Consider the following 13,527-nt stretch of genomic DNA (forward strand, 5'->3'; position numbering starts at 1 on the left):
ACAGCCCTGACTAAAGGGAGCAAAATTATTCCTTGGCCTGAGCTCCACAGCAAAAAACATAAAAAGAGATATGTGACACAGAAACACAGATTACACAAAAACACATAAAGTTTGAGGACATTATCTGTAATAACTTTACTTTTATTCTAGTACCAATAAAGGACCTTCCTTTGCCGGTCTTCCCAGCATGTTGACCCGCGTTTGATGCCCATACATTTATTAAGAGGGGAACACCAAATTGAAAGGAATGTCCTTGTACGTTACTCCAAGGTTGTTTCTTTTATATCGGAGGTGTTTTCCACCGCACACAACACACATCGTGATTTCCAGACGAACCTTCTTTGTTACCATCAAACTGTAAATAAATCTCTGGTACCGAAATAATATTACTCCAACGTGCATGTAAAACATCTGCATCATCGCTACTATCAACCGATCGAGGACCACGACACCTGGCTTGAGGCATATCATCATCACTTTCACATTCTTTTTCTAAACCTTCTTCACCTGCAACTGATTTGAAGTCATCCTCAGGATACGTTTGATCGAATTCATGTTCATCTTTATGTGATTCTTCTAATTTTTGCGATAGCTCAACACTTGTAAACATCCTAAGCCTTTGTCTTTTCTCACACGATGTGCTTGGTTCCAGAGACCTACGCTTTATGCTAAATGTTAGCAAATATCTTTAGAAAAACTACGAAATTGGTGCTACCAGGAAGCTGCCATTTGCAAAATAATATTAATACCGCACTCACAGCCAATCTTTATTTTGGTTGGCTCATTTATTTTTAGTTTGATCTCGTTTAAATATGGGCATTTTCAATTCTCACTATATTGGAAATTCGTCTGACAGTCTGGTCTGAAATTCTCGACAATCCGGGAATACCGTTTGAGTGTGTTAAATACCTAAAACATGAATATAATGGATAAAAAAAACAATTTTTTGTTCAGAAAATACATGGATTCCACAGCATATTTAATAACAGAACCGTCGCCCTCCAGCGGCACAGAAGTATATCTGCAGAATCACAGTGCTAAAACACGTGTTTCAATACTTGTGGTAGGCAGAACAAAATAGTCCGTTGTGTAGCCCTGTGTTTAATTTGGAACAAGCAAACAGAATTTGAAACAAGATAATAGTTTCCATCAATATGCATGAAACAAAATACAAATTTGATTTAATTTTAATATGTGTGTGTGTGTATTTCTTATTGCAAAGCCACGCCGGGCTATCTGCTGAGCCCACCGAGTGGAATTGAACGCCTGATTTTAGCATTGCAAATCCGTAGACGTACCGCTATATTAGCGGGGAGTTTTCATTTTAATAAAATGCTAAATTATGCAACTTAGAAAGTAATCAGATCTTAGGTAAAGAACATCATATAATCAGTTCACAATTCCAGAAGAAAGCAACTGTCTAGTATTTAAATTCAAGTATACAGTCTGTTTGTTACATTTTAAATAAGGTATGGTCTTCCACTTTGTAAAACATAGAGTAATTGTAACAACACAATTATGTTATCTTAAAGCTGGTAACGGTAATGGATAAAATAAATCATTCAGTAAATGTTAATACAACTGTTTAAAAAATATTTAAATGGTTTTCTATCATATATTCACATTTCCTAAATCTCCGTTGATGCTCACAAAACTATAAAAACAATCGAAATCTTGAAGTTAAACTTTATTAATTAAGAAATAATATTTATTTTTATTTATCGTTCTAAATATTTCTCTTGTTTTACTTTCTAATATTGGTTCTAAAATAGAGCTTGAACAGTAGGTTTATGCCTTATTTCCATATGTTGTGCAACTTCTTCTAATAAAACTTATAAATGATTTTGGAATCTCGCAGTTCCTTTATATCCAAACACTTTCTAGCTAATAATCACGAATCTTAAGAAACACAGTGTAGTTTCCTTTGCAAATGTCTCAGAAACACTCACAGACCTTTATCGTTCACGAGTGTCTTAACCTGGATTTTAGTGATGTAAGCCCTCAGTTTTACTGCTAAGCCATTTGGAATTTTTTTGTGTGTGATTTAACTTTTGATCTTATGAAAACTAGTGTTTTAAACCAAAGGTTTCTTTGTTTTTAAATTTCGTGCAAATCTGCTTGAAGGCTATGTACGATAGCCGTCTTCACTTTTAAAATGATAAACTGGAGAGAAGCCAGCTAGGCAACAAAAGAGAAATTAGTTTTACTTTGAATGAATACACTTGATATTAAATGGTTAAGAAAAGAAAAAAAATCTTTAATATATTAAAGTTATTACAGCAGAAGATTTATTTATTTTATGATAAAAGATGCTTATTAATAAACCAATCGTTGATAAGTTTTTTTTTTCAAATATCTATTTCAAGTTCTGAAAACGAAAACGTTAGTTGTAATAAAGAATGTTCAATAACGTTACTTTATCCTCGTTTTATAATATTGTTTGTAATATGATCTTCAAATTGTGTCTTTGTTTTCTGAATTTCGCACAAAGCTACACGATTGCTGTCAAAGTAAGTTTGTTTTGTTTTTAGAATTTCAGGTAAAGCTATTCAAGGACTATATGCGCTAGCCGTTCCTAAATTAGCAGTGTAAGACTAGAGGGAAAGCAGCTAGTCATCACCACCCACCGCCAATTCTTGGGCTACTCTTTTAGCAAGAAATAGTGGGATTGACCGTCACATTATAACGTCCCCACGGCTCAAAAGGCGAGCATATTTGGTGCGACGGGGATGCGAACTCGCGACCCTCAGATAACGATTTGCACGCCTTAACCCACCTGGCCATGCCGGGCCATCAATGTAAGTACTCAGATAGTCATCACCACTCACTGACAACTCTTGGGCTAATCTTTACCAACGAATAATGAGATTGACCATATATCATTACGCCACACGGCTGAAAGGTGTGAGCATGTTTGTCGTGACGGTGATTCGAACTTGCAACCCTCAGATTGCGAGAAGAGCGCCCCAACCAGTTGGCCATGCCAGGCCCTAATAAACTGATTAAGTGGTAATTTCTATCTCCTATGTATTGAAAGAGGTAGCATTTATTACGTGAGTAACATCAAATCTATATATATATATAAATGACTGAGTAGGTGTTGGTTCCTGAGACCAATATTAAACCTTTGGTTTTTATTTTGTCTTATAAGATTTCAATAAAGATGGACACTGAAGTAGTCAGATATTCTGACCACTTATTGTTATATGATGAGTATTCTTCTAGTGTAGGTCTCACCTCCGAGTGACAGAGAGCGAACTCCTTGGATCCACAGTCTAAGCAAGTTAACCTCTCATTCGCCTGATCTGTGAGAAATTGCAAACTATTAACAATCGAAAAAGATAATAGTAGAAACTGTGTTGAGTTGGTTTCTTTCAACAGAGACGTTTATCACAATTTTGTAAGATACAACCTCAACTGATCCTCTCATAAATCACTTAATTCGAGAACAACTTCAAACATAAAACTAATATTTAATACTACAGATATCTGCGACATATTACTGCAGTGTGACGTTTAAGAAATAGATAAAGTGTGAATCACTTAATGAATCATGTTACTTTAATTTGAATTATGCACGGCCATAGTCAGTACACCTACATGAATATGTCACGAAATGTAGAAACCAATAGTGATCAAGTCTGGAAAACTGCTAATTTATTATTCACTTATGTCTATACACGTTTGATATGTTTTATTAAATACAGTTTTTTAAGATAGCTTAGAGTTGAATACTGAGACCAAAACAACTAAGCATGGATGTTATCTATTGCTAAATCAAGATTTACTGTTCCTCACACAATGTTAATTCAATGAGGAATATCAAAGTGAGTTGGTCTAATTTTCATCGATGTTCTTTTAAGTGAAACACTCGATCCACCGAAAGTGTTCCAACTAATTCCTCTCCAAGTTCCAGAAGATTTTCTACTCTTATGATAAACCCCATTTAAGTTACTGTGCGTACAAGTTTTAAACCACCATCCACCATTACCACCATATTCAGAAGAACAACTTTTCGTGTTTTCATCGTTGTCTTGATCTACTGTTGAGAAACGTGAACCGTTGTGGTACTTTAGTGAATCACCTGTTGAGATACACAAAAAATAATTGTTAACAATATCTATAACAACATATTAGTTAATATGACAGTTTATTATAATGTATTATACAAACCAAAACATAATATAATTCTGAAATAAATCTTCAACAAACTATATAGTTTGAACTTAGATGACGAAAGGTCCACTTTTGTATTTTTCTCTTAAATTAATGTTTTCAGCCTACGTAATTTCCTAACATTAAAAAACCAACCATATGATTAACAAATTTCCTTTTATGACAAATATTAGAAAATAAATGAGATAGAAATAATTTCTATAAGTAACTCAAACCCCTTTCACTACTGATAAATTGTTTTTTCGTTCTTAAGCACAGTGTATCTACTGAAGACATCGAAACCCGACTTTTAGAATCATAAGCCTCAGATTTAACGCTCACCCATAAACATCATACTTCTAAATATTGTGTATATGTTTTGAAAGTACTATATCTTGTACCTCACTTGAAACTTCAACAACAAAAATTCAGGTTTTAATTCCTGTTATCAAAAATTTACTTTTCAGTTTTTTTCCGTATAAAAAACCGATAAGATAATTTACTAATGAAATAATATCAATACTTTTAGCTTAGCTTGATTCGTTGAAAAGTTCCCATTTGTAAATATTCCTTTAACGTACATGGTATTAAACGTTCTTCCTGAGATAAAATTTACTGATTGTTTAATTAGTCCAAAATGAAAATATCAAAATTATTATATCCATAACATCGTATTTAACAGTTAAATTTAACAAAGTAATTCTAACTTTTGAAAGAATTTGTGCTTTTTTAATATATATAATAAGCACAAAGTTGCACATTGATCTATCTGTAGCACAAAAATCCGCAGTTACACTGTTAGACCACTCGTGGTCCTCTATAGTGAGATACTAACGATAAGTATACAATGTTTTACATATATATATATAATAAATAAATGTTTACTTATTTATATATAGATAAATGTTTTGTGTCACACAAAACAAGCATTACGTCGTTTAGGAAAGAAACTATTACACTATATCATAAAAATATCTTATGCAATGTTCGTTTCGACAAGTTTACAAAAGTGATGACTAAATTTGATACCAAGAAAGTATTATGTGGTTTAGAGATCTGTTGAACTTTTGTAACGTGTGGCACTGCAAGAAAAGACATCCATGTTTTTTAAGAGAGAAGTTCATTTTTTTATCTATTACTTTCACGTTTTTTGTCACTTAATATTCCTCAAATGAAAGGATGTAGTTTGTAAAACTGATGGTTTATGTTTATAAAATATTTCCTTTCAATGGCATTAAACGTATGACATTTTATATTGGGAAATTTCTCAATATGGTAAAAACAGAATTAAATAAAAAATAGAATATTAATTTCATGTACGACGTATACGATGTTATAAAAATGTCGAGCAATTATTCTATTTATATTAACCATTATAACCAAAAATATTCATTTCACGTTATAAAATTTTAGGTGGAAATAAAGCCGAATCAAATTTTCTTACCGGCATCGCCACTGTAGGAGCCAAGGAACATCTGATATTTTCTTCTCTCACTCAACACAAGAAAATGTGAAAACTTAGCATAGGTTGTTTTACCGTTGAAATCTTCTAAATCCACTCTAAGTTCCACATCCTTGTAGTTTGTTAAGGCAAATATTTTGTCGTTTCCTTAATAACAAATTGATACTGTACGTTATTGTAAAAGAGAAATAATTTCATAAACGACGATATTTTAATGATATAAAACAAATAAAGGGACAAAAATATTAGTTTATAAGATAAACAAACTAATTAAAATACAGACATAAAGAATTAACATAATAAGGTCGATCATGTTTATAAATCAAATCATCATGAACTATTGAAAAAGAGAATATCAACAGTAACTATTCTATGTCTGTCGGTGTGACGTTGACAGGTTTCATTAAAATGCATTACACAACGTACCGAGGGGTAATCTAACTATTTCTAACGTTATTCAAAATAATATAAATATATTAGTGATTTCCACAAAACTTTTCGTAGTTTAACTTCGAAAAAAGAGGCTCATACAAACAACGTGTCAATATTAGTATATATTATATATGTTTATATTATATACACTTATATTATATCCACACATTAACACATCCTTTATTATAAACAGAATACTCACCAAGCCAAAAATCTTCCTTTAATGATCCAAATCCAACACTGTACTGGTACCACGATCTATTGAAAACTTGAGGAAGTTCGTTGTAGTATCCACGACGTTGAATTACCTCCAGAAATAAAATTTAAGTTTTTTTCAAATTTAGCTTTTTACTTGTTATTAAACACAATTTTATTGCGATATATGTTAAATATAAGAACAAAATAAGTAAAGTTACAATAGCATATTTTCAATCAAATTAAATTAATTATTTTCAAATAACAACTTTTTAAAATGTGGTTATGTTGTACAGTCTCAAAGAAATAATTTAAAAAATCACATAAATTTTAAACTTATGTTGATATTTTATTCGCAGAGTAGAAATTATAACTATGGAAATGAAGTATGCAAATATTACATTAAACTATTACCGTCCATCCACCACCTTCTGTGTCCATGTCACATACAACCTTAATTGGTGTGTTGAAGAACCGTGGCCAGATAGAGTAGACCTGGTTACTGTCCGTATAACCTCTAAGTCTTAGATCTGCACAGTCTTTGAACATTGTGGCATTAAGGCTAGTCTTGGTTTCTGGTGTTGGAGATGTGCCTTTAAATTACATCAACAGCTGACTTTAAACATGTTACATTTGTTCTTAACATAACATTTATCTTTAACAACTATGATTTCATTTTTGTTCGTGACAGAAGCACTATAATTATTTTCCAATGATCGCCCTTTCATAGAAAAACATCCCATGTTTTGTGTTCATATTCATACCTATTCACATATTTACTAATAAGTACCCTTATACACATGTTTACAATTAACAATACCTTACAATTCTAAATGCAGATGATAATAATGGAACCTGTATTATATTAACAGCTATTCAATCAGTACTTCTAATATGCTGGGTCTAAATACAGAAATTCTCCATTCAAACTTCAATGTCAATTAAGTTTCTTAATGGCTGTTAATAAATTGTAAAACATCTTTCTTGTACGTTTATGACTTTTGTTTTTTTGTAACAAATGAATAACGTCAGAATATGTGAACACCTTTGTTTAAATCAAGAAGGAAAGTGAATGATAAATATCTGTAACTAAAGAAATCTGACCTTTCATCTTTTCTTTAATCACATTCACCATTCCCCACACAGTCGTAGGTAAAGCGTCCAAGATGTCATTCAAGTCATAGCGGGAAACATCAGACGTTACTCCACCCACAGGTCCTAAAAGTAAACTTCCGGTTAACCCTGAACACATAATATGCAACAAAACCTTTGTATATTTTGAGCATTTCATAGTTTTCTGATCAGTTGAACCTTAGTGAAGGAATGTTTCTGAATTAACGCAGGTTAACGACACAAGGAAGTCGATGAATGTCGTGTAAAATAACATTTATATAGAGGAGATATTATTCAAATACTGCTAATTTTAAGCATGGTTCTCAGAATTATTTTTCATGACAATCTTAGTAAACATCTTACAAAACAAGATCTTTCGAAGAAACTAATTCTGTGCAATGCCTTTAAAACATTCATTATGATATTTTGTTTGCTGTTTTTCCAATGGAATATTCTGTAAGAGTTGAAAATAAAATATGCTAAAATTCACATTAATGCTATAACACCAGCCCTTAAAATAATTCTCACGATTTAATACCTATTAATGTTCTTAAATATTACAGTAGTATAAAACATATTATATTCGATTTACTATTGATTATGAAACAGAGTATTTTGCAACTTATTGTATGAAATGTTTTTTATTTTAATTATTCAACAGCTTTGAAATATATTTGTTTTTATCAATATATATGCTAATAAACGTCTAATGCTATTATTTAGTATGATTCAGAAATCGAAAAACTTAGCAACTCATTAATTTTGAAAATTTATTTCGGTACATTCATGTGAATAGAGATTTGTGAAGGCCTGGCATTGCCAAGCGCGTAAGGCGTGCGACTCGTAATCTGAGGGTCGCGGGTTCGCGCCCGCGTCGCGCTAAACATGCTCGCCCTCCCAGCCGTGGGGAAGTATAAGGTGACGGTCAATCCCACTATTCGTTGGTAAAAGAGTAGCCCAAGAGTTGGCGGTGGGTGGTGATGACTAGCTGCCTTCCCTCTAGTCTTACACTGCTAAATTAGGGACGGCTAGCACAGATAGCCCTCGAGTAGCTTTGTGCGAAATTCCAAACAAACAAACAAAGATTTGTGAATTAATTTTTTTTAAGGTAACGTAGGCTATAATATTGTACTTATGATATAAAATACTTTATTAGATATTAGAAAAGAGAATTTAATGATACAATCAAGTTTCTCAGTTCTCTGTGTTTGTTCAAAACTATATGTTTCTCATATGATGGTTTAATTAAGAAGAAAATAGTTGTTACTCAATAAACATAGTGTTGAAGTAACATGAAAGTAACATACAGTGTTGAAGAAGCCTTTAGAATAATTAATGTACGAGTTTGTTTGTTTGTTTCGAAATTTCGCGCAAAACTGCACGCAGGATGTATGCGCTAGCCGTTCCGAATTTTGGAGCTATTCCTCACCACTTACCCCCCCAACGAATGATAGAATTGACCGTAACCTTATAACGTCCATACGGCTGATAGGGCAAGCACGATTGGTGTGACGGGGACTTAAAAAAACGAGTTGAACACCTTAACCACCTGATCATGTTAGGCCATGTACGAGTTCAAACTATTAGATAATTCGAAAACCACCTCAAGAGAAGGTGCAGCACAATATAACAAGGGAGAGCAACATTAAACCTGGGGTTAAAATAAATGAAAATACTACTCGATAATTTTCATAATATCATATACGTTAAATTAAGATTCTGATAGTTGACACTTTACTGGCCCAGCATGGCCAGGTGGTTGAGGCGCTCGACTTTTAATCTGAGATCTTCGGGCTCGAATCCTCGTCATACCAAATAGGCTTGCCGTTTCAGCCGTGAGTTCGTAATAATGTATGGTAAATCTGACTCTCGTTGATAAAAAGAAGTAGCCCAAGAGCTGGTGGTGACCGGTGATGACTATCTGCCTTCACTCAAGTCCTACACTGCTAAATTAGGGACACCCAGCATAGATAGACCTCGCGTAGCTTTGTGTGAAATTAAAAAAAATAAACATCTTACTATAATGGACGTGATGTGTAGATCGGTATCTAGGTATCGCCATCTATTGAATGGCGTCACAAACAAAAATCCATAAAAAAATCACACTTTGGGTATTTAAGGTTTAAACAATGTGATACAGTGAGCCATCCTCAAATAGAGAAGATGAATTTCTCTAGCAAGCTTTTATAAGCAAATCCGTGCTTGAAAAACTCAATACATTTTGGGATTAACAAGGATATTGGAACACAGTAGTGTTAAATCTCCGATAAATGGTTATATATGGATATTTTAAACATATGAGTGAAAAGCCATTCCTATACAGTATGATACATAAATTAAAAATATAAAATCATAAACATGATAACATTCACACGTGATATGCTATACATGTTAATGAAAATATGTTAAATGAACTAATACAATAGTGTGCTTTATTGTAACACTCACTTACGAAAGAAGAAATTTCATGATGAGAGGAAACTTGCGATGATAATTGTAACATATTTGGAGTACGAGACGTTAGTTCAAGGACTATGGATTATCCGCATCATCAGAACATTTTGTTTCAATCCTATTGAAGCAGTTTTAGAAATTGATGTGTTCTGTCGGAAGAAATTACATCAGCTGACCTCACAGATTAGTAATTTTGATCTGTTTGGCTTTCTTCAGGAAATGGCCCGGCATGGCCAAGCGTGTTAAGGCGTGCGATTCGTAATCTGAGGGTCACGGGTTCGCATCCTGGTCGCGCCAAACATGTTCGACCTTTCAGCAGTGGAGGCGTTATAATGTGACGGTCAATCTCACTATTCGTTGATAAAAGAGTAGCCCAAGAGTTGGCGGTGGGTGGTGATGACTAGCCGCCTTCCCTCTAGTCTTACACTGCTAAATTAGGGACGGCTAGTACAGATAGCCCTCGAGTAGCTTTGTGCGAAATTCAAAAACAAACAAACAAACGATCCTCAGGAAATTGTTCAAGATTTATATATATTATGGTAAAATGTTATTCAACCTTTAACTAAAATTTAATGCATCTCTCCATTTTGAAATTTATGTCTACAACCGTTTCTGCGAGATCATTTTCCAATATAAACTGTCGTAGTTATAATAGCCCTGAAAACAATTGTTTTACAAACCGTCAGTTTCACAATATACGTCATCTCGTCTTATACGTCATCTCTTCTTTGGTTGTACTTTCTATATTTAGGTTGTGTTACTGATCAGATACATTAAGAGACTACAAATACTTACATAAATGAAATGAAAACTCTATCAGCCCTTATCCAAGGGAGCGAAACAGTCCCTTGGCCTGAGCTCACCAACAAAAATGCGTAAAAACACACATATGTCACAGAAACACAGATTACACGAAAATTATTACACAAAAACACATAAAGTTTGAGAACATTATCTTTTAAGTCCAGTATTAATACTGGACCTTTGTCTGCCAGTCTTCCCAGTATGTTGACTCGCGTTTGATGCACATATATTTCTTGAAAGGAGAGTACAAAATTCAGCAATTGACCAATTTGAAAGAACTGTCCTTGTATGCTACTCCATGGTGGTTTCTTTTATATCGAAGGTGATTTCCAGACGTACCTGCATTGTTACCGTCAAACTGTAAATAAATCTCTGGTGCAAAAAGAATATTACTCCAACGTGCATCTAAAACATCTGCATCACCATTACCATCAGCCGATCGAAAACCGCGACTCCTGGTATGAGACATATCATTATCACTTTCAGATTCTCTTTCTTAACTTTCTTCATCTCCAACTGATTTGAAGTCATTCTCAAGATACGTTTGATCGAATTCCTGTTCATCTTTATCTGATTCTTCTAATTTTTGCGATAGCTCAACAGTTGTAAACATCCTCAGCCTTTCTCTTTTCTCACTCGAAGTGCTTGGTTCCAGAGAGCTACGCTTCATGATAAAAATTAGCAAATATCTTTACAAAAACAACGAAATTGGTGTCAAAGAGGAGGATGCCATTTGCAAAGTTATACTAATACCGCACTCACAACCATCCTTTAATCTGTTTGGTTGATTTATTTTTAATTTGACCTCGTTTAAATGTGGGCGTTTCTCATTTCCACAATAATGGGAATTCGGCTGATATTCAAGTCTGAAATTCTCGATAACCCAGGAATACGGCCTGAGCGGGTTAAATTCCCAAAACGGGAATGTAATAGTTAAAAAAACATGAATTTTCTTCTTCAGCAAATACATGGATGCATTTTATTTCCACATCACACTAAGTAACAGAACCATAGCCCTCCAACAACACATAAGTCTGCAAACTCACTGCTAAAAACCATGTTTCAATACCCCTTGAGAGTATTGCACTGATAGCCCATTGTGTAGCTCTTGGCTTAATTTTAAACAAAGAAACAGAACTTTAAACCACGTAATATTTTCTTGTTATCAAATATTGACTTCACTTTTGTAAACCACGAAAAATAAACATATTATAGAGTACGTTTTTAGTATCGTACGATATTATGTCTTTTTTATATTTAACATTAACCACCAAAACATGTTGAATTAATAATAAATACTACTTTTTCACTGATTTCTAAATAAAGACATTTCTTCCTCTTGGGTTGTGGTTTGTTTATTTCGTCTAAACGCGTGTCTTTAGTCAACTTAACTTTTTTATCTTATAAAAACTATAACTGTTATATAATAATTCTAATTTCAATATTAATTAATCTGTGCATATATGCAATTGTAAAGAACCTAATTAAACTGCAATGCAAATTGTTGATGATTATAAAGTCATTCCCAGCTATAGAATTAAATAATCTATTTGATGTTGAAAATGTTATATTTTAGTATAAGTTTTGTTTACTTATTGATAGAGTTTTTAACCAAGTGTTTGTTAATATTTATTTATTTAATTTATATTTTATGATGCGGTTAACTGCAAAATCAATATTAACAAATTTTAACACAAATGTATCTCAGAACGGCTTGTGTGGGTGTTAACACTTTTCCTAATAAAGGAGAGAACAATGTTTCAACCATCTTATGTAATATTCACATTAACATAGAGAAAGTTTGCAAGTGACCATTTTGAGGCACGTGTCTTAGGGATGAACAGGTACAGGGTTGTAGGGGCCTTTGCAGTTTGATGTTAGGTTGTTGATTAGTATGGGTATAAAGGTGTTCCTTTATATAGGTTTAGTTTTGGTTTTAGTTGCTGTATAAGAAAGGCTTCTTTGATTTTGCATTTGTTTATATTTGTTTTCCTACATAGTATCTGGGTATTCTCCATGGTTATGTTGTGTTTATTTGATTTGCAGTGTTCAAAAACGTGTGAAGACGTTTTTTGTGTTCTTTGAATCTTGTTTACATTTTTCTGATTTTTTCTCCAGTATAGAAGTAGTGTCAGTTGTTGCATTGTATTTTATAAATAATGTTGGCGTTGTGTTTGTCAGTGTAGTTTTTACATAGTATGGACTTTAATTTTGCATCTGGTTTTTGAATAAATTTGGTGTTTACTGGAATGTTGTGTTTTGTTACAAGTTTTTTTCCCAATGATGGTTATTTTCTCGCTGTTGTCGGGAACGTATGGTATGCAGCAGTGTTAAGTTTTGTAGTTTGTTGTATCTTAGAATTTATTGTTCTTTGTTTGTTGTTGTTCCAGGTGTTTGCGTATAATTTTTTTCACGATTTTTTGAGGAAACTCCTACTTCGGCTAAGCTGTTCCCAGATAATTACCAGCAAATCTTTCTATACGAGAAACAGCTGATACACTGGTCTTCGAGTTACATTTGTGACTGTAAAATATGCTTTATAGTGTTTAATACACTTAGTGTCTTTGGAAATAGTAGAAAACTTTTTTGAATTTAGTTATTTAATGTCTAGAAGTTTCTTCCACAGAGACAAATGTAAGTATTCAAAACTTTGACACTCAGCTTCACGGTTTGGAACTCTTGTTACTCTCACAAGGAAAATTTGTAGGAGCGCGCATTTATTTGTCTACATTGATAAATTTGAACCTATCTAGTGTGACGTTATCTTGCTCTAAAAAAAGCCTTTGCTAAAGTAAAGTAAAGGAAAAACATTGAAAAGAGAAATATATATATCAATAACATAAATACTCGGAGGTTAATTATTATTGATGGGTAAAGTCACTCTGTTAATTTCGGTTCAAGTCAAATGAAAG

The 13,527-nt window shown here is 33.1% G+C and overlaps 1 protein-coding gene across 3 annotated transcripts; it reads right to left on the reverse strand.

The window, feature by feature from the left end:
- Positions 1 to 779: 779 nt before the first annotated feature.
- Positions 780 to 7,611, reverse strand: LOC143247356 (techylectin-5A-like). 3 transcript variants are annotated; one of them, XM_076495283.1, is made up of 7 exons: positions 7,349 to 7,611; positions 6,659 to 6,837; positions 6,252 to 6,357; positions 5,600 to 5,764; positions 3,992 to 4,084; positions 3,238 to 3,305; positions 780 to 909 (listed from the first exon to the last, which is right to left on the reverse strand). In XM_076495283.1, the coding sequence occupies exons 1-7, from the start codon at positions 7,533 to 7,535 to the stop codon at positions 823 to 825; spliced, it is 885 nt and encodes a 294-aa protein (XP_076351398.1). In that variant the 5' UTR covers positions 7,536 to 7,611; the 3' UTR covers positions 780 to 822. The 3 variants fall into 3 exon arrangements, with proteins under 3 accessions (XP_076351398.1, XP_076351399.1, XP_076351397.1); XM_076495284.1 differs by lacking the exon at positions 3,238 to 3,305 and having other exon boundaries at positions 878 to 909; positions 7,349 to 7,610; XM_076495282.1 differs by lacking the exons at positions 780 to 909; positions 3,238 to 3,305 and having other exon boundaries at positions 3,636 to 4,084; positions 7,349 to 7,610.
- Positions 7,612 to 13,527: the final 5,916 nt, after the last annotated feature.

Source organism: Tachypleus tridentatus, chromosome 3 (genome assembly GCF_004210375.1).
Source record: "Tachypleus tridentatus isolate NWPU-2018 chromosome 3, ASM421037v1, whole genome shotgun sequence".
NCBI classification, from domain to species: domain Eukaryota; kingdom Metazoa; phylum Arthropoda; class Merostomata; order Xiphosura; family Limulidae; genus Tachypleus; species Tachypleus tridentatus.